This window comes from Chelonoidis abingdonii, chromosome 9 (assembly GCF_003597395.2).
Source record: "Chelonoidis abingdonii isolate Lonesome George chromosome 9, CheloAbing_2.0, whole genome shotgun sequence".
Classification (NCBI taxonomy): domain Eukaryota; kingdom Metazoa; phylum Chordata; order Testudines; family Testudinidae; genus Chelonoidis; species Chelonoidis abingdonii.
Genome location: NC_133777.1, coordinates 40,275,642 through 40,303,057, shown reverse-complemented (window position 1 = coordinate 40,303,057; position 27,416 = coordinate 40,275,642). Strand labels below are relative to the sequence as shown.

Sequence of the window (27,416 nt, the reverse complement as noted above, 5' to 3'; positions counted from 1 at the left end):
CAGGGTTCTTAGATTATTCAGTGTGGCAGCTGCATACAAACAAGTGACTCACTGGAGCTACTTTGTTCTTTTTTATTCAGTATAAAAGTCAAGTTGTAGCTCAGAGTCCGGCTCAGACTGTCTTGCTCATTAGATTGGTTTATAAAGAACTACGTTTACATGATATTCTGGTACCTTTAATACAAAATTATTTACACTCCAGTCAAAAATAAATAGAAGACAATGACTAGGAAAAACTGTCCAGGAAGGCTCTTGGATGTTGCAGGCTTTGCCGTATTTCAAGCACTGTGGAGGAACCTTCTCTAAGCAATGTCAGCCTCACTCTCAATCCTGTTCAAGGATAGCATACTCCAAGAGGTGCTGCCTCTGTAAAACCCAAGACAGCTTCTCCTGGCAAGTGGCTGTAACTCCAAAACCTCCACCCAACAAGAGGCACCAGCGATCAATCTGCTGTTGGTTCCAAGCAGGTCAGGGACTGAATCCCACCTCTCATCAGCTGAGGGTTGGTTCCTTTCAGTTCAGGTGTATTCGCACAGGTGACCGCAGCCCGCTGGACAGTGTGAACTGGTCTCTAGCCATTTCATGATGTGCTGCAGGTGGCCACCATGACTGCAGCCCTGGCACCACACAAACAGGCCCTTCACCACATGGTGGCACACAGCACACATGCTGGCACACTGCCGACACCTGGCCCAGACAGAGAAGATTACAGGTGAATCAGCTGCAGAGAAAGCACTCTAGGGCAAGTGGCCAGGTCAGGCAGTGAAACCCTGGCATGTACCACTCAGCTCCCAGCTGGATCAAGGACCCCTCCAATCAATGCAGACTCCTCAGGGTGTGAGCTCAGTCAATCCCTGCCCACATCTCAAAACTGTAACTCCTTCAGTATCTAACAGCCTTGTGCCAGCCAGGGCTGCTGATGTTTATAAACCGGAAACCCAAAAGAGCAGGAAAAACATAATATTCGGGCCTGACACTGGGTGCCTCACAGCAATGACATCAGCTACAAATCAAACAGCTTATAAAGAACCAACAGAACCATGGGGAGGAAGCTTTAACCCAGGTCAGGCTGGGAACACGCTTGGAAGACTGTTTACCATTCAGAATCAGCACAGATCGTTAGTTATCACAAGGGACCCCCCAGCTGCAGACTGTGTTTCCATTCTGCAGTGTGGTTCAGTGGTTAGGATAGTGCTCTGAGAGCCAGGGGACTTGGGTTCTATACCCAGTGCTGCCATTGGCCAGCTGTGTAACCTTGGGCAAGTCACTTCACCTCTCTCTGCCTCTGTTTTCCCTCCACCTTGTGTCGGGTGTACTTAGAGCAAGGGACTCAAACACGCGGGCCACAGGGCTCTTCTGTGCAGCCCACCAAGCTCCGCGTGCCCCCCACCTCACCCCTTTGCCTATCTCCAGGCCAGGGGTGGGCAAACTACAGCCAGTGGCCGCACCACGAGCCACACGCTGCTCCTTTAGGCGGCTGGCAGCACGTCCCCTTCAGGCTGGAGGGGAGGAGGCAGAGGGCTCCTGCATTGCCTTGCTTCAAGGTACTGCCCCCACAGCTCCCATTGGCCGGAAGCAGGGAACTGCAGCCAATGGGAGCTTCATGGGAGGTACCTGGAGGAGCAGCAGCGGAGCCCTGTGCCCACCCCCACTCCCCCAGGGACCATGGTTCCAGCTGCTTCCTGGAGCAGAGCAGTGCAGCGCGTGGGGCCAGGAGCCTGCCCTGGCCCCAATGTGTGCCACTGCAACCCCGGAGCTGCTCTAGGTAAGCGGCACCGGGCCAGAGCTCACACCCCAACTCCCTGCCCTGAGCCCCTTGCCGCACCCCCACACCTCTCCTGCACCCAACTCCTTGCCCTGAGCCCCCTGCCACACCCTGCACCTGAAATCCCTGCCCTGAGCCCCCTGCCACACCAGGGACCCCTCCTGCACCCTCTGGTGCCAGGGAAGGGGCAGCGTTGCGGTAGGGACATTGGAGAAGGGGTGGGAAGAGGTGGGGCAGGGGTGGGGCCTCATGGAAGGGGTGGAGTGGGGGCAGTGAGGGTGGAGGTGTCAGTGATGCAGCCCTTGGGCCAATGCACTAGACCTCATGTGGCCCCTGTGCTCATTTGAGTTTGAGACCCCTGATTTAGAGTAAGCTTTTCAGGGCAGGACCTCTTTGTAAGTGTGTACGCACAGTGCCTAGCACAATAGGGTGAGCTTCATTGGGGCCTCTAGGTGCTACTGGAGTACAAACAAATAATAATAATGGAAACTGAACTGGGCAGGAGATTACATTACTTCAGGATAATGCATTAGCTACCTCCAGACAAACCTTTGCAAAATGAAGGCACCCACCCCACTCCCCCTCCACCCTAAGGCATCTCACCTGTCACAGATCCAGCCCTTATTGCTCATCGGCCGCTTGCAGTTGCTGCAGTTGATATGCAGGGTGGTGGAGGCCTGGTTGAGGCAGTTGATGGCTCTGCACGTGCTCAGTTTGATTACCTCATTGGAGATATTCCAGAGCTGGAAGCGCTGCAGCAGGTCGATATAGGAGGTGTACCAGTGCTCCTGGGATGGCGGGAGGGGGGGCAAACACATCAGGGTCTGAGGGCAAAGTTACTGAACCCAAACCCCCTCCCTATGACTCCAGCCTCAGGTTAAATTGGCTTTAGAAGGGGCTATCAAATGTTAGTCCAAACAAGGAGGGGTGCAGAAGGGTATACCATCTAGCTACTTCATGCATTGATTATTCTACAGCACAGACAGTTAGCTGGGATGGTAACATTCCTAAGGAGATCTGATCTTGGCAGCTTTCTGCCTTTGTATTGTCTCAGAGAGAAACTAAAGCCAAAAGCATGATTCACTTTGCTCCCAAAAAATTCTTAACTCACAGTCCAGAAGACTGATGGCCTAACTCGACTCCTTGCTTGGTGGTACCTTTCCGGCTGGAAACATTATTTCTTATTCATTTACAGTGGCTTGGTCTTACTATATATTCTGAGACAATTCTCCAGCACAGTGCTCCCAAGCTGTGTAGAAACAGGTTACCAGACTAGGCCCTCAACCAACACCCACCACCTCCCTTTCAGTTAGTGTATCAGGAATGCCTTCCCCCATCTGTGCCTGGAGCTTCACGCTCAATGTGGGCTTCCTTACAGCTGTCCATGCCTTTGTCACTTCCAGACTGGGTTACTGAAATGTGCTCCAATGCAGGCTACCCCTGAGGCTCTCACACTTTGGCTGGTGCCTGTCTGTTTAGCGTCTCTGACAGCGTGCCAAAATCAGCACCGGCTTCCAGGTACCATTTAAGGTGTTGGATTTGATCTGTAAAGGCATTGCACCTTCTCTCCAACTCGAGATTAGCTCGGGCGCTACAACTGAGAGCCAATAGATACATCTGGCTGGGGCAGGCCATTGTCTGTGGACAGCCCTTGACTCTGGAATTTCCTTCCCACCAGTCCAGCAGACCCTGAGTTTGCTCAATGCAAAGTCTGCCCAGGACTCTCCATGGGGGACAGTGCGATGAAAGGAGAAGATCGGAGCACTGACAATGAATCAACTGGAGTTATTTGTATGCCGTGTTATAGGGCAAACTGTTCTGCACTTAGAGCTCTGGACAGCTGTGTTTTCACAAGCCCAAATAAATATACCAAGCTAGTCTGGAGCAGCGACACATGCCTACAGCCAAGCAGCTCCCTTACTTCTTGTAAGGCAAAAGGGTCAGGTGAGGTCAGTGCTCAAAAGGGAGAAGAGCCTCCAAGGAAAACCTCAGGATGCTGGTGATGCTGCAGGTGTCTATCCTCCCTTCAAGTTGGTACTGTACCAGGAAGCAGGTCCTGTGCTCCTAGTGAGACTGCCTTTCAGACCAGAGGCAGTACTGAGGCAGTAGACACTCTGACACTTTCTGCAGAAGTGGGTTGTTAGCCCCAGTGATTGAGCCAGCTCCACTCCAGAGAATTCTGTCTAGTTTCAACTGGATACAGCATTTGCTTTCACTGTTGTGGGACTTCGCTGTGCAACCAACACCCGCGTTCCCTACTCCAGAGGTGGCTGCATTTCGCTAATAGATAAGTGATCCTTGTATCTTATAGGGAGAGTTTGCAAAGCACTCTGGGGTCTTCTGAATGAAAGACTCTGTATAAATACAAGGGATTGTTATGAGAGTCTAGGGGAGGACATGCAGCAGTTTTGCTGAAGAAGACATTCTTTGGGAAGTGCCTCCTCCCTACAGCGCTATACCTGGGTTTGCTCATCGATCTCTTTCTTGATCCGGTCGCCCAGCACGATGAGCACGGACACCGCCATCTGCACATCCCCCTGCTCAGCGTAGAAAAGGAGCATGTCCCGGACAATGGGGCTGAAGAAGTCGGGTGGCAGGCGGTTCTCGTAGAGTGAGTGGGAGATGGAGATGAGGGAGAAGGACTCCACAGGCGTCAGGGACACAGTCTCAGCCTCGTTGCCACTGACATGAGGAGAGTCTGCCTTGTCCTGCAAGTGGTCCAGGGCCGAGGGGTTGTCCACTATTTCATGGCGCAGGGGGAAGGCCTCCTGGGGGAGGATGTATTCCTGCTCTTCGGCTGCAAAGAGACAAGCCCTATTTAGTGAGCAGGGGTAGTGCCATGCATAAAGGCGACACAAGGTGGGTCTGGTAATATCACCTACCTTGTTCTTTAATATCCTGGGAGAGACGCAACTACACCACCACCAGACAAAGGAGTCAAGGAGGGAGCTGGCATCCTCTCCAGTGCAGTGAGTACATACAGGCACCTTCTGCTGAGACTCAGCGGCACTGCAGTCATGCGTGTGCATTCACAGAACAACAAACTCACCATGGGGATTCTCATGGTCCATCATGTACAGCTCATCCTCATCCCCCTCCACATCCCCCAGGAGATAGTCCGCAGGGACGTCGCTGCCCTCTGTCTCCTCATTCTCTGGATGAGCACAGAAAGAGGAGGAGGAGCAGAGAGAGAGAGAAGACAAGTTAGGTCAGGATCTCCCTACAGGAGTACAGCTTGTCACACTTTCCTGTGCCGCTATGGCAGAAAATGCAGGCTGCTCACAAACCTCAGCCCAGCTGCCAACTCAGCATGGTCTCTGCTCTCACCCTCAACAAAGTGACCTGGGGCTGGAGTGAAGGTGGGACAGAAAGGCACAGTGCTCTGCATTGGTAAAGCACCTTCTATCCAATGACCTCAAAGTGCTTCATAGAGGGAGGGCTGCAGCATTGTCCCTTCCACAGATGGGAAAACTGAGGCACAGAGGTGTGGGAAGTGATATGTCAAGGGTCACACTGCACGTTACAGTGATAGGGCTGGGGCAAGACCCAGCAGTCCTGACTCCCAGTTCTCTGTTCTAACCACTATCCACTGTCCCATCCCAATCCTCCCACATTCCAGAGTGACAGACTCCAGCCTCAAGAGACTTGTGCCAATGATCTGCAGACAATTTGCACATTCGCTGATCAAAATGCCTGAGGTTCTGCAACCATGATTTGGCTGGTGTTGTTGGGGCAGAGTTCCCCAGAAAGGGGGGATTCTAACTGGAACTAGAACTGCATCCCAACAGGATGATGACGTCACAGTGCAGTGCAGACCAGTGAGAGATTGTGTCACCTGCTAACAATAACCAAGACAAAAAGAGCATCTGTGATCATTGCTGGCTGGCAGTTGGGCTCAAAAGGACCAGAACAGTATCTGAGAGTGGAGAAACACTGGCACAGTTAAGGGTAGCTGTGGGCCATCACTCTGCTGGGAGCAGGGAAGATGAGTGGGAGTGTGCTGGGGTCACCCTGCGAGTAGTAACCAAGGCAGCTAAAGACCCCGGAGCGTGATGGTGTGTTGTTGGCAAGCTGACGGGGTCATGCTTGTTGCTGATTGTGAATATCCCAAGCAGGGAGTTACAGTAGCAAAGCATTTGAGACATCCAAGGTTACAGGGCAGGCGGTGACTTAACCCCTCACTGTTTGGATTGCATCCCAAACAGTGAGCATTTTTGGACTCCTATTACCAAGCTAGCCATTGTCCCAGCCGTTGAAATGTTACCATCGTTGTTGATTAAGGTGGAGGAAGAATCCATGAGGATGTTTTCGGATCGGCTCTCTCCTTTGCTGCGCTCCAATCTGGACTCGTTGCCTATCCCAGATGGTATGTCCTTCAGGTTAAAGCTGGGAAAGAAGCCAGGCCCACATTAGCCCATTTCTGTCTCATGCTAAAAGAAGCCATAGTAGCAGCTGCCACTCTGATAGAAATGAAGGAGCCGGCCCACTGGGAAGGCCCATCTGACTTAGACCAGTGGGAAGTAACCAATTCCTCTTCAGTGACTCTAACTTGGTGTAAGAAATCATCTCCAGAGTGGTTCCCCCTTTCCTATCAGCGAGTCAAGTTTCCACATACGCCCTGTATGCCAGTGCAGGCCTCCCCATCCACTTCCTCCCAACAGGGCCATATCAGGGGATGCCGTGGTTAGACTGCTCACCTGTTCATGAGTGGGAGGGAGGTGCTGCCCTTCCCCAGGCTGTGGTTCAGGTTAGCAGAGGGCACAGTGCCAGGGCTGGAGTAAATAATTCGGAGCATCGTCCATGTCTGGGCAACCTGCCCCCAAGGAGAGAGAGAAGGGGAAGGGTTAGATTGTTACCACTGTCTGTCAACCAAGGCAACAACATCAGAAAGTTGGTTTCTGGAGCGTAGTTCAGGGCCCAAGCTGAAAGTCTGAGGCAGGACATGCATCGTCCCTCACCAGTGGTGTCTGTGGGGAGGGGACCTGCTGCAATGTAGAGTTTCTATCCATCCCCATCCTGCAATGTTCCCTAGATCTTTCCTGCCCTCTCAGGTAACGGAACTGGCAGCAACCCAAGACAGCACCAGCAGTGCAGGTACATCGGCAGAGCTACGCAACCTTTCCTCCTGGGTCAAGTTTTCTGAACTTTTCATCATTTTTGTTGTTTTCCTCTGGACTGAACTCTCAAATTGCTCACAACTTTCTCAAACTGTGGTGCTCAAAACTGGACACAGTACTCCAGCTGAGGCCTCATAACCATGGAATAGAGCACGACAAATACCTCCCACGTATTGCATATGACACTCCTGTTAATACACTCCATAATAATATTTGCATTTTTTGCAAGATATTGTTGGCTTATATTCAATTTGTGATCCATTGTAACTCCCAGATCTTTTTCTGCATTACTGCTGTCTAGCCAGTTGTTCCCCTTCTGTATTTGTGCATGTGATTTATCTTGCACTTGTTTTTATTGAATTTCATCTTGTTAATTTCAGACCAATTATCTTATCAAGGTCATTTTGAATTTTAATCCTGTCTTCCAAAGTGCTTGCAACCCCTCCCAGCCTGGTGTCATCTGTAAATTTTGTACACATGCTCTAGATTCCATCATCCAAGTTATTAATGAAAATACTAAATCGTATTAGACTCAGAACAGATCACTAGGTCTAGCATATCAGTAAGAGATCTTTTCCCCTTCCTCTGGAGCAGGGACCAGTCTTTAGGATCTGGTGGTGGTGTAGCCCATCTAACACCTTTTCTGCATTCTGTTAGGTTCCCCTCCACCCTCTGCCCCCACTGAATCTGTATAGGGAGGATCATTTTCCCCATCACCATTTGCCCAAGGGGGATCTCACTGTATTGTTTTCGCCCTACATTTCTGATCTAAATCCAGTTTAGTATCATTTCCCTGTCCTCACAACTCTTCCCAATTTAGCATCGCCTACAAATTTAATGAAAGTGCAGGTTACTCTCTGTTCCAGAGCAAAGATGTTAAATAAAGACAGAGCTGACATGGAGGCCTGCAGTACCTCACCAGTCACCTCTCCTCTCCCCAGCTCAGTGCTCTGCAGTTTGCCATTGCACCCATCAGGCAGCATGGACAGTCCTTCTGACAGGACTCCAATCCAAACCAATCTGCATTAATCTGGCCAATGAGATTTCATGAGACACCCTGTCAAAACAAACATTAGCAGCCAGAAACAGCTCAGAAATCACTATGCTAAGAGTACAGAGATGCAGTAAATGTATGTAAATTTACACTATGTATAGCTGTTCTCATTAGAGGGCAGCAGATAACCAGACATTCGCTACAGCCCGCATGACCTGTCTCCACATGGTACCTGGCTATACATACGATCAAGGCTTCCTATGCCAGCCAGTTTGGCTTGAAGGCTCAGCTAATAAAAAAAACAGAGCCTGCCTCTCCCTTCCCACAGGCTGTTAGAGGGTTGCACATACCTGGTCACGGTCAAGCTCTTTGGCTACCTTGGCATTGTGGTCACACAGCTCTGCTAGGGGTCTCCCTGCCAGCGCATACTGCTTGGCTGTTCTCACAAACCAATCCATGCTGCCACTCTCCAGGTCTGTCTCGAAGACACTCAGGGCACTGGAAGAAGAGATGTACTCAAACTGCTCCGTGGGGTCCAGCTTACGCTTGAAGAAGATAGGATGCCGCCTGTCACCGATGTAGGGCTTGCGGTTGGAGTCAGAGGAGATCAGGCTTTCTTTGGCTGCGAAGGCCAGGTCCCCAAAGAGGCTGTAGCACAGGCCCTCAGGGTTGGCCCTGTCAATGGGCTGGCTGGCGTCCTTGAAGATGTGCTGGTAAAGGGTGCTGTCCTTGGAGCCCGAGAGGAGGAAGTAGGGATCGTGCAGGTGGCGCCACACGATACCTGTGGTGACGTCCTTGTGCTCTTCAAACATGGCAGACGGGATGAAGGGGCGCCGCACGTCCCACACGTAGATGTTGTGGTCCACCATCATGGAGCAGGTGGCGATGTGGTGCTTACATTCAGGCCGCCACTTGACCCTTGCCACAGAGGCTATGGTTTGGACGCAATAGATCTCTTTGGCCCTGTTGGTGTTCATGTCCCAGACCTTCACCATCTTATCTCGGCCTCCTGTCGCCAGCCAGCCCCTGGCAACAGGGAGAAAGGAACAATCAGAAGCATTAACCGGAGAAATGTCCTGAAAGTTGATCTTGGATTATTGGCTTTTTATGCAAGCCTTTTAAGCTACAGGTGGTCAGAGTGCTGCCTGCCAGCTACATGGCACTAAACAAGCACAGGCCTTGGGGCACCCTCTCTTTTAGCATGGAAGCATAGCTCACCAAAACTACAGGTCCCAGCGTGCAGATTCCAACCATATCAAAAGAGAACCGTGCATGCTGGGACCTGTAGTTCCCACAGACTACACCTGCATATTAAACAAAAGGGAGGATGCAATATCTTCCATTTTATTCAGATTAGGTGAGGCCCTCCAGCTGAGAAAATTTGGTTCCCCTGATTTAAGGCAAACTGCCCTTTGCATTTCAGTCAGTGAAAATGAGAGGGGCTTCCCGCTCCCCTCTACCCCCCACAAATAAAAGCAGAGGACAAAACGGCTAATTTTACGTACTTTGTGCTTCTCTCAGCTTGTGAAAACAGCTCCCCAGCACCAGATGGACAAGGAGTTCCAGGAGGCTGTTCAGGGTCCAGGAGTTGCATGCAACATTTTTTTTTTTAGTATAAATTAATTATTTACTGGGAAAGACTTTTCCCCCCAGTGAATCTCAGTTTATACCTAATGGCAGGATGGCAAATGTGCCTAAGACACAAGCAAGCTGTGTTTTAAAGCAGCCCTCTCACCTCCTGAGCTGATCAAGTTGGTGAAACATGCTAGACGAACCTGATATTGCCCAGCTCCAGCAGCTCACTTCTGGTTTACTAGTTACTGCTGGCTATCCCACAGAACAGCAAGAATGACTTGTTTTATAAGCCACGCTGTTCCTTCCGATATTCAGGATCGAGTCGTGTGCCCATCAAGTTCTCAGCACCCCACCGGTCAGTTCTCACAGAACCACTGTGTGAAGGCACCACCTTCAGAAATTTTTTGACAAGACAGAGTGATTGCCATGGGCAGAGCGGGGCTCAACTGGAGTGGTAGGTATAGCACATACCTGTCTTCTAGATGCCAGTCACAGCAGAAAACAGGCCCATTGTGAGCTGTGAACATCCTCTCGTAGCGGTCTGGCCGGCGGATGTCCCACAGCTGCACGTTCCCATTCTCAAAGGTTGCAGCAAAGGTGAAGTAATCACGGATGCTAAACTGCACATCGCGCACGCTTTCCGACTGGCCTGAGGGACAATAGGAATGTAGACCAGATCTGATAGGGCCCCAGCAAAGTCATTCCTCCTGGTGATGGTAACACTCATGTTTGCTAGACAGGGTCTACAATAAGCTGCCAATGGCAGGCCAGCTTGATTCTCTCCTGGACTCAATCCAGTGCACCCTGGGTGTAGGAAAAGCAGAAATCACCTCTACTAATGCTCCAAGGGAAACCAGTAACCACCCCAGTTCAAAACAGTTTCCTTTGCAGAGCTGGCACTGCTTCTGCCCTACGTAGTCCATAAATAGAGAACTTCAGAGCTGTCAATCCAGCACCTGTCCATCACACTTCTTTTGTCCTAGTCTATCTCCCTTACCCAGTCAGTAACTTTGTCATTAAAACTACTGCTTTCCTCAGGTACCAGACTTCAAGGTACCAGATATGGGCAACTGAGTTGGGATGTGGTTGGGAAGAGGGTATGATTCAGGGACAATGGGAAGCAGATCAACCATCACCCAGCAGCTCTAACACTATCCTAACAACTGACACAGATAATGCAGCTCTAGACATCGGCTACACACAATTTTCAAATCAGACCAAAAAGCTGCATGTCGTGAGCCTGAGACCCCAGATGATAATGGCATAGGCTTATATAACTGGCTGCTACAGACTAGAAGTCCCACCAGCAGGGATTCTGTCCCCTAATCCCTTCCTTGAATCATCATAGCCCCAGAAGGGGTAAATCTTTACCACAATGAACCACAAAGAGATCAGAGGGACAAAGGTCTGGAACATAGGGAATTATCTGGTATTTTCCCCTTACTTAAGGTGATAATTGACAACTCCAGCCTGCAGCATATGCAATAAGCATCCTAACACACAGAACACTGGCCAAGTGGACCCAAGATTGGGGCTTGGTCTAAACTTAATTTATACTGGCATAGCTATGTTGGTTAGGAGTGTGAAAAAACCACAGCCGTAGTAACATAGCTATGCCAACAAAACCCACAGTGGAGAAACAACTATGCCGACAGATGCACTCTTCTGTCATATTAGCTAACACTGTATGGGAAGATGACATTACTATACCGGAAGAACTCCTCTTCTGTCGGCTAACACTGTGTCCACATTATGCAGCCTATCCCAGCATAGGCTCTGCAGTGTAGACATGGCCAGAGCCCTTACCAGAGAAGGTGCTGACAGAATCTTTCTTGCGTAGGTCAAAGCATTTCATATAGCCATCCTGGGAGCCACTGAGGAGCATATACACCTCAGTGGGATGGAAGCACACTTTGTTAACTGTCCGCTTGTGTTCAGTGAACAGCTGGTCCTGTTTGTTACGGGATGGCTTCCCAAGGTTCCAGGTCACAACCACACCATTGGTAGCTGCTGTGGCCAACAGGTTCTCATCCATCTGATGCCACACCACATCAGCACAGCTGAAGTTCAGGGATGGTTTACGGCCAACACGCAAGTTTAGCTTCTCCACAAACTGATCTTCATCTATTGAATAGATCTTGAAGATGTTGCGGCCAGCTACCACCACCTGAGCAGCATCACGACACACACTGATGGCATTAGCAGGGGCATCCAGGTGACAGAACATGGTACGTCCAGTGATGGTGTTGCCACCAAGGGCAGTGGTAACCCTGGCCATTTTCTCCATGGTTGTCCTCTGTGTGATTTCCTCTCTTTAGACACCACTGGATGCCCTGCCCAAAGAGAAGGCTTTGAGACTTATATCTCCACATGGAGCATTCTCACAGGTGAGTCCATTTCCACCAACTGCTTGCAGACCTCATTAAAACCTTGAAAGCAAATAAATCGATTTATGCAGCATCTAGGATTCTCTTTCTGCTGTTCCAACTGGACTTGCATACCACTTTTCCTTATCACATTAATCAATCAGTCTTTAACTACAGAAACTACTGCACAGCCACTTAACAGAATAGCCCAGATTCAGCCCTGGTGTCTCTTTGGTCACCCCCTGCATGTACTTTCCAGTAAGTCCATGTTAACCTTTCAGAGATTTCAGTTTCCTTCTTAATTCAAATATCTGAGAAAACACCCCTCTTGCAGGAACAACTCTTGCTGAAGCTCTCAGTAAGGGCCTGTAAAGCAAGACAAGAATCCCTCAGAAGGCAAAATGCAGTGACAAGGACAGAAGTGAGCCAATGAGCTGTTCAGTAACACAAGACATAACAGGATTAGACTGCAGACTTCTTCATCATAAGGTCATAATGCCCAAATTGGTGCAAGCACCAGAGAAAGAATTTTATTTTTGTTCTAATAGTAAATTTAGTGCTGAAGAGTGACTGCAGTAGAGAGGGAGGCAGTGTTTGTTATCCAGATAACTACAGCATAGGCAGCAATGGGGCAAGCTCTCCATACTGACAACATACCTCAGCCATGGAGGATCCACCTAATGCGGTGAAATTAGAGTTGAAACTCCAATCCTAGGCCTTTCTGCTGAGAAAATGCCAAGCATCCCTCATTCTAGAGCCACGTTTGCCGCACAGTTCTCATACTTTCTCACTGGCACCAATATGAAGACAGGGCAGCAGGATCACCGAGCTAGGGTTTTCTCAACCTTTTTGGACTCAGGACCCATTTATAAATGTTTATGGCCTGACGCAACCTCGTAAATAGTCTAGGGGTGGAGGCCTTGGGGCAAGCTTTCAGTCAGGTCCTGCGCAGCACTCAACCCATAGTGGCAGCTCTTGTGTTGTATAGCTCTTGGGCTTGGCTTGCCACTCCAGGTATTGCAAACTCTGGGGTTGCAGCACTGGGACCAAATTGTGGAAGTGGAGTTGTGACCTGGCACATGGGGTTGCAGTGCCATCACTCAAATTTGGCCACCCGGACACATCTACGTGGCACTGAGATCCCAGAGGTTGCAGTGCCTGGAGCAGGGAGGTGAGCCCAGCCACCCTTTTGGGATGGGAACTGGCACAAGACCCTCTGAAACATTCTGGCAACCCAATTTTGGATCCCCACCCATGTTAAGAAACCGTGTTATAGATAACTGTTCACCAGCATTGAAATCCTCTCATCCATTTTGAGATCTTCCCAAGAGATGGAAAGAAGCCTTGGCATGTTACTAAACCTCAGTGACAAACACATTCTGGTTTCACACAACCCGCTGCCCTGTAACATTCCTCAAGGTGCCCCAAAGCATACAGAAAAGTAATGATATAATGGATCTCCAGGCAATCACAGCAACCGCAACCTTGGATGTTGGAACCTCATGTAGAGAGGGGACCAAGACAACAAAGCAGTCAGTTGCCTACCCTTTACAGCCATGGGTCTGGTTGCTCCCTACAGAGAAGGGCAGGAGTCACCATGGGTTACTGATTAGCGGAAGGGTGGACAGTTTCGGGTGATGGGGCTCTTTAAAAAGGAGCTAGTAGCCTGGGTCTCCCTGCTTAGAATAGCTCCTCCCAATCCCTTTCTTAATCTCCACCTCCTCCCCTGGCAGCCCATGGCCCCCCTTCCATACCCCTGCCCCCTCCCCTCAGTCCCCCTGCTCCTTCCTTACTCCCCACCCCTCCTCCCCTCTTCCTTTCCCCCCCCACAACACCTATCCTCAGTCTTCCTGCCCGTTCCTTACCCCCTGCCCCCTACCTTTGGTCCCTCCCACTCTCTTCCTTACCCCCCCCACCCTTACCTCAGTCCCCCATCTTCTCCTTACCCCATACCTCCATGTCCTGCCCCTTCCTTACCCCCCCCTCTCCCACCCTTCCCTGTCCTCATGCCCTTCCTTAGCCCCCCCACCTCCACCCCCGTCCCCCTGCCCCGGCAGCCAATGCTCCCTTTCCCCTCCCGTCGGGCCGGAGTGGCTAGGACAAGGCCGCAGCCAGCAAACACGGGGACGCGGCCCGGGCTGGAGCCCGCCCGGCACCTACCGGGAACGGATAACTTAGGCCCTCCGGCTCCCCCAGAGCCACGGGAAACGCGCGCCGTGCTCCGCTCCCGCCGCCTTTCCGCCGCCGGTTAGCGCCCCCCCCCATCGGCCGGAGCCATTGGCCGCGGGCCGGGCCGGGCCGGGCCGGGCAGGGGAGGCGCAGGGAGGGAGCTGGAGCCCAGCAGAGGGTGAGGCGGCTGGAGGGGAGAAGCGGACTGGGGTTAGGGTACTAAGGGGTATCCCTGGGAAGATTTAGGGGTACTAAGTCCAGGGATTCCCAGGGGCTCTTTGGGGTCACTCCGCTGGGGTTACTGAAGGGAGGGCCCCCCAGGCTAGGGTCAGGGTTACTATGGGTAGTGATTTCAGGACTAGGATTAGACTTGATGCCCATTGTGGTCCCCCAGCTAGGGTTACTAAAGGCTCCCTGGGCTAGGGTAGAGATTCCCAGGCTAGGCTTAGGCCCATTGGGTTCTCCTAATCAGTTTTCCTAAAGATAGGGCTTCCCTTGCTAATGTTAGGGTGTGACACCCTGTACCCCATGTTCACCACTTTTATATGGTGGTGATTTGTTATGGTCACATGTCACTGTAAGACCCCTAGTCTCCATTCCCCATGGACTGACCCACAGGTACACAGGAAGGCTTTCAAGTAACTAAGGCCATTTACAACTGGTTGTTTCTGGAGCACCCTTAAGGCCTCCACTTAATCTGTTTACATCAGTGATACAAATTTATATTTGAGGGCAGGTCTGCACAACTCATAAAGCGGGGAGGGCCACATTACTCCAAAGAAAACAGCTGAAGGCTGAACCCCTCCCCCCACTCCCCCGGTCTCGTGGAAACACCCTGCCCCAGCACTGCCCAGCCCTGCAGAAACAAACCCTCCTTCCCCAGCGCCACTCCACCAAAGCAGCTGCGGGCCAAAAAGAAGGGTTGGGGGTGGGGAGGTGATACCTGATTTTAAATCAACCAGGGGCTTCCAGCTGAAGAAGTGGCTGGGAACCCTCAGGGGCAAATTAAAGGGCCCGGGGCTCTGGCGGCTAGGGGAATGCGGAGCTTTGTGGGGCTGGGGCAGGGATTTAAAGGCCCCAGAACTCCTGCCGCTGAGGGGAGCCTAAGCCCTTTAAATCCCAGCCCCAGCCCATCCGCTGGAGTCCCGGCCAGGATTTTAAAGGGCTCTGGGCTGCCTGCAGCTGTGGGGAGCCCTGAGCCCTTTAAATCTCAGCCACGCCTGGGAATCTCTGTGGGCAGCCCAGAGCCCTTTGATTCCCGGCCGCAGCTGAGATTTAAAGGAGTCAGGGCTCCCTGGGGCTGCGGGCAGCCCAGAGCCCTATGAATTTCGGCTATGGCTGGGATTTAAAGAGCTCTGGGCTTCCCACCACTGTGGGCAGCTCAGAGCCTTTTGAATCCCGGCTGCGGCTGGGATTTAAAGGACTCTGGGCTCCCCGTGGCTGCGGGCAGCCCAGATCCCTATGAATCCTGGCCGTGGCTGAGATTTAAAAAGCTCTGAGCTCCCCACCACTGCGGGCAGCTCAGAGTCTTTTGAATTCTGGCTGTGGCTGGGATTTAAAGGGCTCTGGGCTCCCCGCGGTTGCGGGCAGCTCAGAGTCTTTTGAATCCCAGCCGCGGCTGAGATTTAAAGGGCTCTGGGCTCCCCGCTGCTGCGGGCAGCTCAGAGTCTTTTGAATCCTGGCTGCAGCTGGGATTTAAAGGGCTCTGGGCTCCCCGTTGCTGCAGGCAGCTCAGAGTCTTTTGAATTGTGGCTGCGGCTGTGATTTAAAGGGCTCGGCTCCCCGCCGCTGCTGGCAGCCCAGAGCCCTTTGATTCCCCACTACGGGCCGCACAGTGAGCCCCCACGGGCCGCATGTTGTGCAAGCCTGTTTTAGGGTATGTCTACACTATCCGCTGGATTGGCAGGCAGTGATTGATCCAGCAGGAATCAATTAATCATGTCTCATTTAGATGCGATAAATCGACCCCTGAGCCCTCTGCCGTCCAATTCTGTACTCCAGTGCCATGAGAGGCACAGGCAGAGTTGACAGGGGAGCAGCAGCAGTTAGCTCACCGTGGTGAAGATACCATGGTAAGTCGATCTAAGTATGTCGACTTCAGCTACGTTAGTCACTTAGCTGAAGTTGTGTAACTTAGATTGATTTCCCATCCCCCTAGTGTAGACCAGGGCTTATTCTCCTAACTCCACATATAGAAATAATACATGCAAACAAATAGGATGAAAAACACTTAGTAGATTACAAGCTTTCTAATGACACCCTACACGGGGTATTTAATGTAAAGCATATTCTAGTTATGTTATCTTCATAAGCATATTTCCATAAAGCATATGGAGTGCAACATCACACCCTTAACTTGGTAAAGTTTAAGAATTAGCTTGTGTGCTTATCTTTTTATTTCTTTGTAACTAATTCTGATTATTCAGCCTTACCACTTAAAATTACTTAAAATTTATCTCTCTCTAGTTAAGAGAGACAAATTCAGACTTTCAATAGATTGCAGTGAGATAGCTGCTCTGCTGCACATGAAATCCTGACCCATAATTAGGTCATCTACGAATGGTTTAGCACCAGGATCCTCATGAACATGTGATGCACTGTGGGTGAGAGGTGGTTCCCTTCTGTCCACACTCCAGTCCTGACACTAATGGCTCTCTGCAGAATGCTCTGCCTCCACAGAAAGGGTGGTCTGCTATCCAAGGCTTACCAAGGCTCCGTGTTACTGATGTATCTTTGTGTTTAGGGGGAATTCTGGTTTAACAGGGTTCAGTCATAATCTCATGGATGGTAGCTTGCCCCACTAGCTCTTCAGCCAAGCACACACACCAAATGCCATGAGACAGGTTAGTTTTAGCCTACTGATGATGTGTCATTATAATAGTAACCCTGCTTTGTACAAGAGGAACCTGGGAGACTGGAGAAGTGAAGCAGCGACGGCATGCTCGGGGAGGAGGTGGAGCAGGGGTGAGCTGCTTCACTTCTCCTGCCTCCCAGGCTTGCGGCGCCAATCAGCTTAGGCGCCGCAAGCCTGGGAGGCGGGAGAAGTGAAGCACGAACGTACTTTGCTCGGTGGAGTGGAGCGGGGGAGCTGGGGCAGGGGGGGTGCCTCAGGGTGGGGGGTGGAGCTGCTGCAGGGGAGCCTCAGGCGGAGGGGGGAGGTGCCTTCAGGGTGGAGGCTCGGGTATGGGGGAGGGCACAAGGTGGAAGTTTCGCCTAGGGCGCGAAACATCCTTGCCCTGGCCCTGTTTGGCTATTTGAACCCCTCTCTCCGCAGGTTTCTTTTTCAGGTTATTTCAGGCCATACTCCAGATGGACCATCCAACCCACTTTGCCATGTTCAGTGAACACAGTCATGAATTAAGGGGTATAGTTGTTAGGAGATTTCTGCATGTCGCCTTGGAGTACCATCAAGCTTGGTATCAGCCGGGTTGCTAGCTCCCTTCCCTATGCTGGCAAAGATGTTGATATCTGTGGAGTTCAGCAGGCCTTTCTGATTGAACAGTCTAGTTGCTTGTCCTTGCCTGTAGTTCAACATCCCAAGATGTGATAATAGCTTGTCATTTATCTTATGCCATTCCTTCTCACACTGGTGGGGAAACCATCATAGGTGACCTGTTTGGCCCCTGTCAATTTTTTTAATTGTTCAGTCACAGACTGATAATATTGTGCCATATATACTCGTTCATAAGCCGAACTTTTTTTTAGTAAAAAAGGGAAGCACCAGAGATGGGGGAAGGCTTATGAATGGGAGGTGGGACACAGCCTCTCCCCCCAACGGAGGGAGCAAGGAGATGCAGCATAGCCAACAGAGACAGAAGGGAAGAGCGGGGGCCATAGTCTCTCCACTTCTGGCCATGCCTGCTCTTCCCCCAGCCTCCAAAGCAGCTGCAGCTCCGGGGCTGGCAGGCTGCAGCTGTGCCGCTCGGCCCCACCCTCTAGAGCAGGCTTTGGCCACGCCTCTGGGCGCCGGAGCACACTACAGCCATACTGCCTGGCCCAGCCCTCTGGAACATGCTGCGGCTGCGCCACCCAGTCTGGCCCACCGGAGCAGGCTGCGTCCGCACCGCCCTGCCTGCCAGAGCAGGCTTTGGCCACGCTGCCCAGCCTGCCGGAGCAGCTCCAGCCAGGTCAGAGACATCTTCCCCTGGCTCTCCCCAGATAAGGTGGGAAGGGATGGGGAGAGTGTGGAGGTCCTAGGCTAGGAGTGGGGTCATGTGGGGGATGGTCACAGGGGTTACTCCCCTGAGCCCCAGCTTCTCCACCCAAAAAAATTTCCCCATCAGTTGCTGTCCCGGCCCGTCAGTGTAAGCAGCTGGTGCGCCAGGACACTTTGTTTACTTAGGTTTACCTCTGTGCCTGTGGATGCTCGAGGTAAACAAACCATCTCGGACCACCAGCAGCTTATCCTGTTGGCCCGGGAGCCAAAGTTTGCTGACCCCTGAATTATAGGGTCGGCTTATGAATGAGTTATAAAAATTTTCCATTTTTACTTATCCCTCTTGAGGGGTCGGCTTATAAACGAACCAGCTTATGATCAAGTATATATGGTGCTTTCTCTGCCACTGTGTTCATGAATGCTTTCTCCCTATATTCAAAACAAACAGTGACATCGACCATATGGGCTGTTCCATCTTTTGCAAATAAAAGATCTGTTTTTCTCAGTTCACCATCTTCAGTGTGTAGTTTTGGTTCCTGATATACAACTCACTAAAGTTTCCTTGCCTCTTTTACCAAAATCTCACACATTTTATTATGGCTCCTTATGCAGGCATGTTGGACTGCTGGATATTGTCTCAAAATGTGAGATAGCGATTCATATTTAGCAGAACAATGTGTCAAGATCCCAACACATGCAGTCAGGACCAAGGGTCAGAACGGGGGCAAATTTGATGCAGAGAGTAGCGTAGAAGTGCACAGTCAGATTCCAGGCCAGCATCGATACCAAGGGTCAGAGTCCAAGTCAGGTGTTTGAGTCAGAAGGCAAAGTCCAAAATCAAGCTAAGGTTGAAGCCAGGTGTTCAGGAGTTGATCAAGGAATGGTCCTGGCATCTACAGGACACTTCCGGGACTGCCCATTAGGTTTGCAGAGGGTGAGGAGCCAGACAGAAGCTGTGGGGCTGCAGTCTGTCGGACCCCTTGAGGAGGGATGTTTGATGGTCTGTGTCCATAGCAGGTCATGGGCTGTGGAGTGCAGGCTCATTACAGCTGCTGCTAGGTGGCAGCATGGAGCTACTAACTGCCTAGCAGCTCTGTAGGCCTGGTTTCTAGACTCCCACACCATTATGCGGTGTCTGTACCTCACTAAGGGATTGTCTTTGCCATGCCTTAGGTATTCCTGGGTGGAATACACATTCATTCTCAACTTTAAGGCTGTTGGGAACTGGCGCTCTGAAACACATGGTTCCTGATCCATTTGTAGCTGACTGGATCGTTATGAAGTGTTTGACCCAGCTTCCTTAGCGTGGTAGTTCTTTCCGTTAGAGAAGTCTGTCCAGCTACAGGGGATTGGGTACTTGACCCTGGGAGCCAGCATCTCCCACTCATTGAATGGGTAAAGGACACTATATGGTATTCTGATATTGTCAAAAAACAGAACTTGGTCTGTTATCAGAGGTGCTGCCTTTTCATTCCCACGTGCTGCCAGCCACAGTCTGCTGAACTCCTCTTCAATGTACTAGCCAATGCAATGCTCAGAAATGTCTCATCTTTGGAACATGCAATTCTCTATGCAATCACCCTGCCTGAATAGCTAGGATGAGGCTAGAGAGTCTCATCACTCCCAGACCTCCATGCCTGGATCTGGCACAAATGCAGGTGTTGGTCAGTGGAAGAAGCCACTCCTTAATGGCCGTCCTCATGCTGTTATTGAGGGAAGCTAGTGGAGTTCTCTTACAATCGGTATGGATCTGCCAGATAGATAACCTGAGGGACAGTGAAGCCATTCAGCATGTCAGTTTTTGTAAAGGCTTGAGATGGATCCTATCAATCTTCTCAAGCCAGGTGTCAAGTTTATCAGACAGTGCAGCTTTGAAGAACTCACTTCATAGATCAACCTTCACACCAACATATTTCTCAGGCTCGCCTGGTATTATCATATTCAGCCCATCTGTTTCTATCTTCCAAGCTGCACAGTTGTTGGCAGTGTATGAGTTGGGCTGAGGAAGAATCTGTGGCATTTTCTAGCTTGCACCTTCAGGCTGGATAGCCTGAAAAAGAACTCCAGAACGTCAATGATCCCGTTCATGCCTTCCCACAAGTCACTGAGCAAGACCAAATCATCTGCAAAGGCGAGAGCTGTCACTTTCTGTGCCCCATATGAGAATCCTCTACCAGACTTTTCTAGCACTAATATCAGAGGATCAAGAGCTAGGATAATTAGCAGTGGTAACATGGGATTCCCTTGTTTGACCCTGACTTTGATACCAATGGGGAGGTGTGAGCTCCTTCCCCACTTCTATAAGAGTATGGATGTTCCTATAGGAGTCATTAATGGTGTTCACCATGTGCTGGTGCAAGCCGCTCCCTACAGCACCCAAATGATGTGATCATGGGACACTGCATTGAATTCCTTGGCTATATCTATACATATGACTTCCTGGGGCTTTTTGTCCTTATTTGTCTGCTTCACTATGATGTGAAGAACATTCAGGTTTTCTGAGCAGCCAGGTGCCACAATAAATCCTTGTGTTTCTCATTTAATGGGCACACTTTAGCCAGCCTGTTTTCAACATTCTGGAAAAGCCACAGCAAATGATGATAAGAGGCCTCCAGTTCGCTATATCCTTGAGCTGCTCTTGGTCCATCATTTTTGAGATCAATAGCGACAGACATTCCTTAATACCATTAGGACCTGTAATCAGCCATTTGCTGAATAGCCCCTCCAACATATCTCTGTTAGGGTCCACACGGACAAGATCTTTCAAACTGATACCATCAGGACCTGGAGCCATTCTTCTCTTTTATGTTCTTAATACTTCCTTAGCTGATATTAGGGTGTTAAATGCCAAATTATCAGCCCTGACATGAGATCTAAACTGGCCCAACCCATCAAAGGGCATTTCGATCTCCCACTTATCCCTGTACACGTGGTGGACATATTTGCGTGGGACTTGGCTCTGGAGGTGTTCAATGCCATCAAGGACGACAGAGGCAAGTTTACACCTGTTGTTGTCATGTAGCTGTTGGTACCTCAGTTAAGTACCTCTTTTAGCTGCTCTTTTTCTCATCCAAGATTTCTCCTTTCCCCCCTTGTTGGTCTTGGCTTTCTTTTTGATCTCTGTTCCAGCTTTGTCTCTTTCATTAGGAAGGAGGAGAGAACTCCAATGGAAGCTGTTTCAGCTAGAGGGCTGACATTATGTCTCCTTCAACCAGTGCAGGTTCGGGAGATGTGCTGGGTCCCACAGACTCCTCAAACATTGAGTTATTGTTCTGCATGTAGGCAACCAGAAAGAACTTCATGACCTTGGTCTGTGCTGCAGTATTGGTACTACTGACTGCACCATCAGCATCGAGTGTCTATGAGGTACCCAGGAAGGGATACTCCTCACCTTTGGTAATTACAGGGCTAGTAGTCTGGGCAATAGAATAGGCAAAAGAATCTGGTTTTACCTGTGCAATGGCCTACCTTAATACATGTAGTAGCTGTTCAGTTAAAACAGGGACAGCCTTGTCTGTTCTAGTTGGGCAATTGCACAACCCTTTAAGCAGATGATTGTATGCAGTCATCCCTGGCACTCCTTGTGGCCACGCCCTCCTAAGCAATGCATCAAGATGCCTGTTCCTGGCTTGATCATTACAGGATCAGTTTCCACGCTGCAGTGACATCCTCACGAAGTCTGTGCTGAGATTCAAAATCACCACATTGCTCAAAGCATGGATAGAATGAATGGTGTTCCTTCTCTGAGAAGAGGAAACTCAGAGCCCAACTACATGGCATGAATCCCGACAAAGACAATGAGTCTGAGTGAAATGTTCACAAGCCTCATCTTCATTCTCTGCTCTGTGATTGAACCTCTTCTCACAGGTAAATGGCCAAAATGCCCAAAGGTGACCTGAGTTAGAATAACAAGTACTTTTGGGGGAGGGGTGTCAAGTATCTTTACTCGCTTTTTAACATTTATTGTATTCAAATTACGAGATTCAATCCAGTTTGTAAAAGATTAAGAACAGGTGGTCTTTGCCTGAGCTAACCCTGGAATAATCAGATTAAAAAGGGAATTTGTAAACAAATTATAGAAAGAGACTATCAAATTCAAAGGAGGATTTCAATTTTGGGACAAGGTGGATAACATGTGTCTAGGATCTTTTGGTAGTATTTTCTGATTTTCACTGACATCTAAAAGGGTGACCCTGCAAGCCCTCTTTGGACCAGACTGCCTTAATGATGGTTCTGTCTGGGTCACAGCTGCAGGCTCAGAGCGCAGGTTTAAAAAGTTTTGGTTACTAACATGTAAGCCTGACCTGAAAGGTGAAGCACAAAGCTGTAGATATCTTGGGGGACTGAAAGTGTTTTACTGCCTGCTCTTCTGTATTCCTTATGCAGCTGGGGCCAAGACAGGCTCCCATCAAAGAAAGTCAGTGAGAATCATTCCCTTAACATCAGTGGTGGTTGGATCTCTGCTTCAAACCATGTATTCCACAACTCTTTAATCCCTCTAGATAGGCTCCTCGCATAGTGCCTGTCAGCTCAGATTCATAGAATCTCATAGGTCTGGACTGGAAGGGACCTTGAGAGGTCATCTAGTCCAGTTCCCTGCATGCATGGCAGGATTAAGTATTCATTGGGTTCTGTGTTTCATAAATCTGTAGGCTCTGCTTCTGAATCATGTTGTATCTTGCCCAGCTCCTTCTTGCTCCATGCAGCTCTCAAGGGTGGCTAATAGTTTTGCATGAGCCAGGAACAGACTCTCCCTGGATTCTTTCATTCACAAAGTGCAGTTCTCATTTTTCCATAAAGGAGAAGAGGGAAAATGTTGACCCCATTTTAGTGATATGATTTAATGTTTAAAAAAAATGTCTTCCACACTCGCTGAATGTGGAATGGGGAAGAATATGACAATTGTTTTTAAAGTGTGACAAAACTGGCCAAATTTTGAAAAAGTGCTAAAAAAATCTCTCGTTTTCATTTTCCTGTGCATGAGGAGCAGAGATGTTGACCACAATCCTTGTCTGGAGTTTTAGGAAACCTGTTAGATCTTCCTAGTCCTTTTCTCTGTTTCTAAATTGTTTTCTAAAGCAGTGGCTCTCAACCTTTCCAGACTACTGTACCCCTTTCAGGAGTCTGATTTGTCTTGCATACGCACAAGTTTCACCTCACTTAAAAATTACTTGCTTACAAAATCCGACATAAAAATACAAGCACGCGATCACTGAAAAATTGGTAACTTTCTCATTTTTACCATATATATTATAAAATAAGTCATTTGGAATATAAATGTTGTACTTACATTTCAGCGTATAGTATATAGAGCAGTATAGACAAGTCATTGTCTGTATGAAATTTTAGTTTGTACTGACTTTGCTAGTGCTTTTTATGTAGCCTGTTGTAAAACTAGGCAAATATCTAGATGAGTTGATGTATCCCCTGGAAGACCCCAGGGGTACGTACTGTTCCCATGGCTGAAAACAACTGTCTTAAACAACCACTTCTTGGAGCAGTAGTAGTGGAGCACTCAAGAGGGGAAGCTATTCTTGACATAGTGGCTCAACTAGAGTTACTTTTTAACAATCTCCTGCATGTTATTTAGGACTAAGGAACAGCGAAAAGAATGTAATTACGTTCTACATCTGCAAAGGAAGATACCAAAATTTAGCCCAGAGGCACTGACTTTTCAGAAGGGGAAACTTCCCAGAAATGAGGAGGCTTGTCAAAAAGAGCATAAAGTGAAAAGGGAAGAAATTAAAATCCTTACACTTGGCATGGAGGCTACTTAATTCTGTCACAGAGATTCCCAAGGGGAATGCAAACCTCCAAATAGGGGAAAGGAACAGAAGGCAAGAAATGAACCTGAAGGGCAAGATTAATGAATTTTAAGGCCAGAAGGGCCCACTAGATTATCTAGTCCGATCTTCCGCATAACTAGGGCCCTACCAAATTCACGGCCATAAAAAACATGTAATGGACCATGAAATCTGTTCTCCCCCTCCTGCCCCGGTCGTGAAATCTGGTCTTTAGTAAGCTTTTACCCTATACAATACAGATTTCACCGGGGAGACCGGTGTTCCTCAAATTGGGGGTCCTGACCCAAAAGAGAATTGTGTGTGTGTGTGTGGGGGTGTCACAGGGTTATTTTAGAGGGATCGTGGCATTGCCACCCTTACTTCTGTGCTGCCTTCAGAGTTGGGCAGCCAGAGAGTGGCAGCTGTTGTTCTGAAGACAGTGCCCTGCCAGCAGCAGTGCAGAAGTCAGGGTGGCAATACCATACCATGCCACCCTGACTTCTCCACTGCTGCCTTCAGAGCTGGGCGACCAGAGGGTGGCAGGTGCTGAGTGAGAGCCCAACTCTGAAGGCATCGCCCTGTCAGGAGCCGCATAGAAGTAAGGGTGGCACTACCATACCATGCCATCTTTACTTCTGTGTTGCTGCCTTCAGGGCTGGGTGGCTGCAGAGTGGCAGCTGCTGACTGAGGGCCCAGCTCTGCAGGCAGCACCGCAGAAGTAAAGGTGGCAATACCATATCATGCCATTCTTACTTCTGCATTGCTGCTGACTGCAGCTCTGCCTTCAGAGCTGGGCTCCTGGCCAGCAGCCGGCACTCTCCAGCTGCCCAGCTCTGAAGGCAGCACCGCCACCAGCAGCAGCACAGAAGTACAGGTAGCAGTACTGCAACCCCCTCCCTACAATAACCTTGCAACCACCCCACAACTCCTTTTTGGGTCAGGACTCTTACAATTACAACACTATGACATTTCAGATTTAAATAGCTGAAATCATGAAATTTATGATCTTTAAAATCCTATGACTGTGAAATTGACCAAAATGGACTGTGAATTTGGTAGGGCCCTATGCATAACACAGGCCCGTTCCCCCTGCACTGAATCCAATGACACATGTTTGGCTAAAGCATATCTTCCAGAAAGGCATCAGATCTTGATGTAAAGACATTAAGAGATGAAGAATCCACCTGGGTTAGTTTGTTCCCATGGTTAATCACTCTTACTGCTAACATTTGTTCCTGATGTCTAATTTGAATGTATCTGGCTTTAACTTTCAGCCGTTGACTCTTGTTCTGCTTCCGCCTCCCTTAGATTAAAGAGCCCCTTATCACCTGACATTGTCTCCTCATGGAGGTACAGCATAATAAGGCTCCGTAAGCCTCTCATGATCAGGCCTTTTCTTCAGTCCTTGAATAATTTTTGTGTCTCGCTTCTGCACCCTCTCCAGTTTTTCAATGTTCTTTCCCAAATCTAGACTGCAGAACTGTATGCAGCAGTCAGCATCGCTCTCCCCAGTGCTGTATACAGCGGTAACATCTCACAGACTATGGGCCAGAAGGGACCATCACGATCACCTTCCTCCTCCTAGTCACCACTCCCCTGTTTATGATGGCTTTAGCATCTCCTTTCTGCCATGGTTAATCACAGGGTTTCCTCGTCATTTTTGATTAGGTATCTGTGGCAGCGGGGTGGCTGGAGGTGCTTATTAATAATTGTTGGTTTGGGTATTTAACAGAAACATTGAATTATGTATTCTGTGTATTGAGTGTCTGTTCCTGCCACAACTTGGGGAATGACTCTGAGGCCCCCCAAGAGGACAGAAAGCTACAGGGTGGCCTTTAACCATTTGATAGGTGTTTTTTATGATTCCTGGTAATTCAGTTGAGGAAATCTCTTTCTTGTGCTCCTCTGTCATGCTGGCTATACAGTTGCACTTCTGGCTTCAGACTATGGGAAAGTCTACACTACCATGATACATTGGCGTATCTCCACCAGTGCAGCTGCACTGCTGTAGTGCATCTGGTGAAGACATGCTATGCTGACGGGCGAGCACTCACCCATTGGCATAATTACTCCACCTCCGTGAGAGGCGGAAGCTATGGGCTTGGCTACACTTGTGAGTTAGAGCGCATTAAAGCAGCCCCGGGCATCCTAACTCATGATGCGTCCACACTGGTAATCCATCTCCACAAGAAGTATAATGCTTGCTGCGCCTCAGCTAGAGCGCCGCAGTGCCAGTGTGGATGCCGTGGTCTATTAATGTGCTCTGATCAGCCTCCAGAAGTGTCCCACAATGCCTGTTCTAGCCACTCTGGTCATCACAGTGAACGCTACTGCCCTGCCCTCAGGTGATCAACCATCAGACCCGCCCTTTAAATTCTCTGGGAATTTTGAAAATCCCCTTCCTGTTTGCTCAGCAAGGCGTGTAGTGCTCTCACTCCATCTTTCCAGGTGACCATGCCTCCATGCGCCAGACGATCCCCAGTATGGAGCAATGGTGAGATGCTGGACCTCATCAGTGTTTGAGGGGAGGAAGCTGTCCAGTCCCAGCTGCATTCCAGCCATAGGAATTACGATACCTATGGGCAGATATCAAGGGACATGATGGAAAGGGACCATGACCGGGATGCAGTTCAGGGTTAAATTGAAGGAGTTGCAGCGCTATTGCAAAGCGTGTGAGGCAAACCGCCACTCCGGTGCTGAGCCTGTGACCTGCCTTTTCTACAAAGAGCTGGATGTGATCCTGGGGGGTGACTCCACCTCCACTCTGAGGACCACCATGGACACTTCAGAGCCCAGTTCAATGAGGCAGGAGGAGGAAAGCAGGAGCAAAGGTGGTGAGGAGGAGGGGGACAGCCTGGAATCTCTAGATGCAACCAGCCAGGAGCTGTTTTCAAGCCAGGAGGAAGGTAGCCAGTAGTGGCAACCAGTGGTTGGGGAAGAACAAACACCAGAGGAGGTGCCCAGTAAGCAGCTTTTATTCTGGGAAGGAAGTTGTTCAGTGCAGGCTCTTGGGGTGAGGAGGGTTAGGGCTGCACGCATGCCTAGATGTGAAATGTCACGGTTCTTCTGAGTAGGATGGGATTAATAGCCCTACAAACTTGCATCAGCATGATTCCAACGGTCGACTTTCCCACTCCAAACTGGTTAGCGACCGATCTGTAGCTGTCTGGAGTTGCCAGTTTCCAGATTGTAATAGCCACCCGCTTCTCCACCGGCAGGGCAGCTCTTGATCTTGTGTCCTTGCGCCACATGGTGGGGGTGAGCTCAGCACACAGTCCCATGAAAGCGGCTTTTCTCATCCGAAAAGTCTGCAGCCACTGTTCGTCATCCCAGACTTGCATGAAGACGTGATCCCACCACTCAGTGCTTGTTTCTCGAGCCAAAAGCTGCGTTTCACTGTGGAGAGCATGCCTGTGAATGGCACAAGCAATCTCGTGTTGTATGCGTTATGCGAGTCGACATCATCATCGGACTCCTCACTGTCAGTTTGT

General features: G+C 49.7%; 1 protein-coding gene across 1 annotated transcript; it reads right to left on the bottom strand.

Annotated features, from left to right (window-relative positions):
• Positions 1-58: 58 nt before the first annotated feature.
• WDR24 (WD repeat domain 24) lies at positions 59-12,243 on the bottom strand. The gene is made up of 9 exons (XM_032794676.2): positions 11,258-12,243; positions 9,923-10,100; positions 8,227-8,902; positions 6,463-6,578; positions 6,030-6,151; positions 4,815-4,919; positions 4,225-4,562; positions 2,369-2,553; positions 59-687 (listed from the first exon to the last, which is right to left on the bottom strand). Exons 1-9 carry the CDS (start codon positions 11,736-11,738, stop codon positions 519-521), a joined length of 2,370 nt encoding a protein of 789 aa, XP_032650567.1. The 5' UTR covers positions 11,739-12,243; the 3' UTR covers positions 59-518.
• Positions 12,244-27,416: the final 15,173 nt, after the last annotated feature.

Coding starts and splice junctions, on each gene's coding strand:
- WDR24 (XM_032794676.2), bottom strand. CDS start 11,738: ATGGAGAAAATGGCCAGGGTTACCACTGCCCTTGGTGGCAACACCATC. Junction 6,152..6,462: donor TCCCTCCCACTCATGAACAG/GTGAGCAGTCTA, acceptor CTTCTTTCCCAG/CTTTAACCTGAAGGACATAC. Junction 688..2,368: donor AAGGGCTGGATCTGTGACAG/GTGAGATGCCTT, acceptor TGTCTGGGCCAG/GTGTCGGCAGTGTGCCAGCA.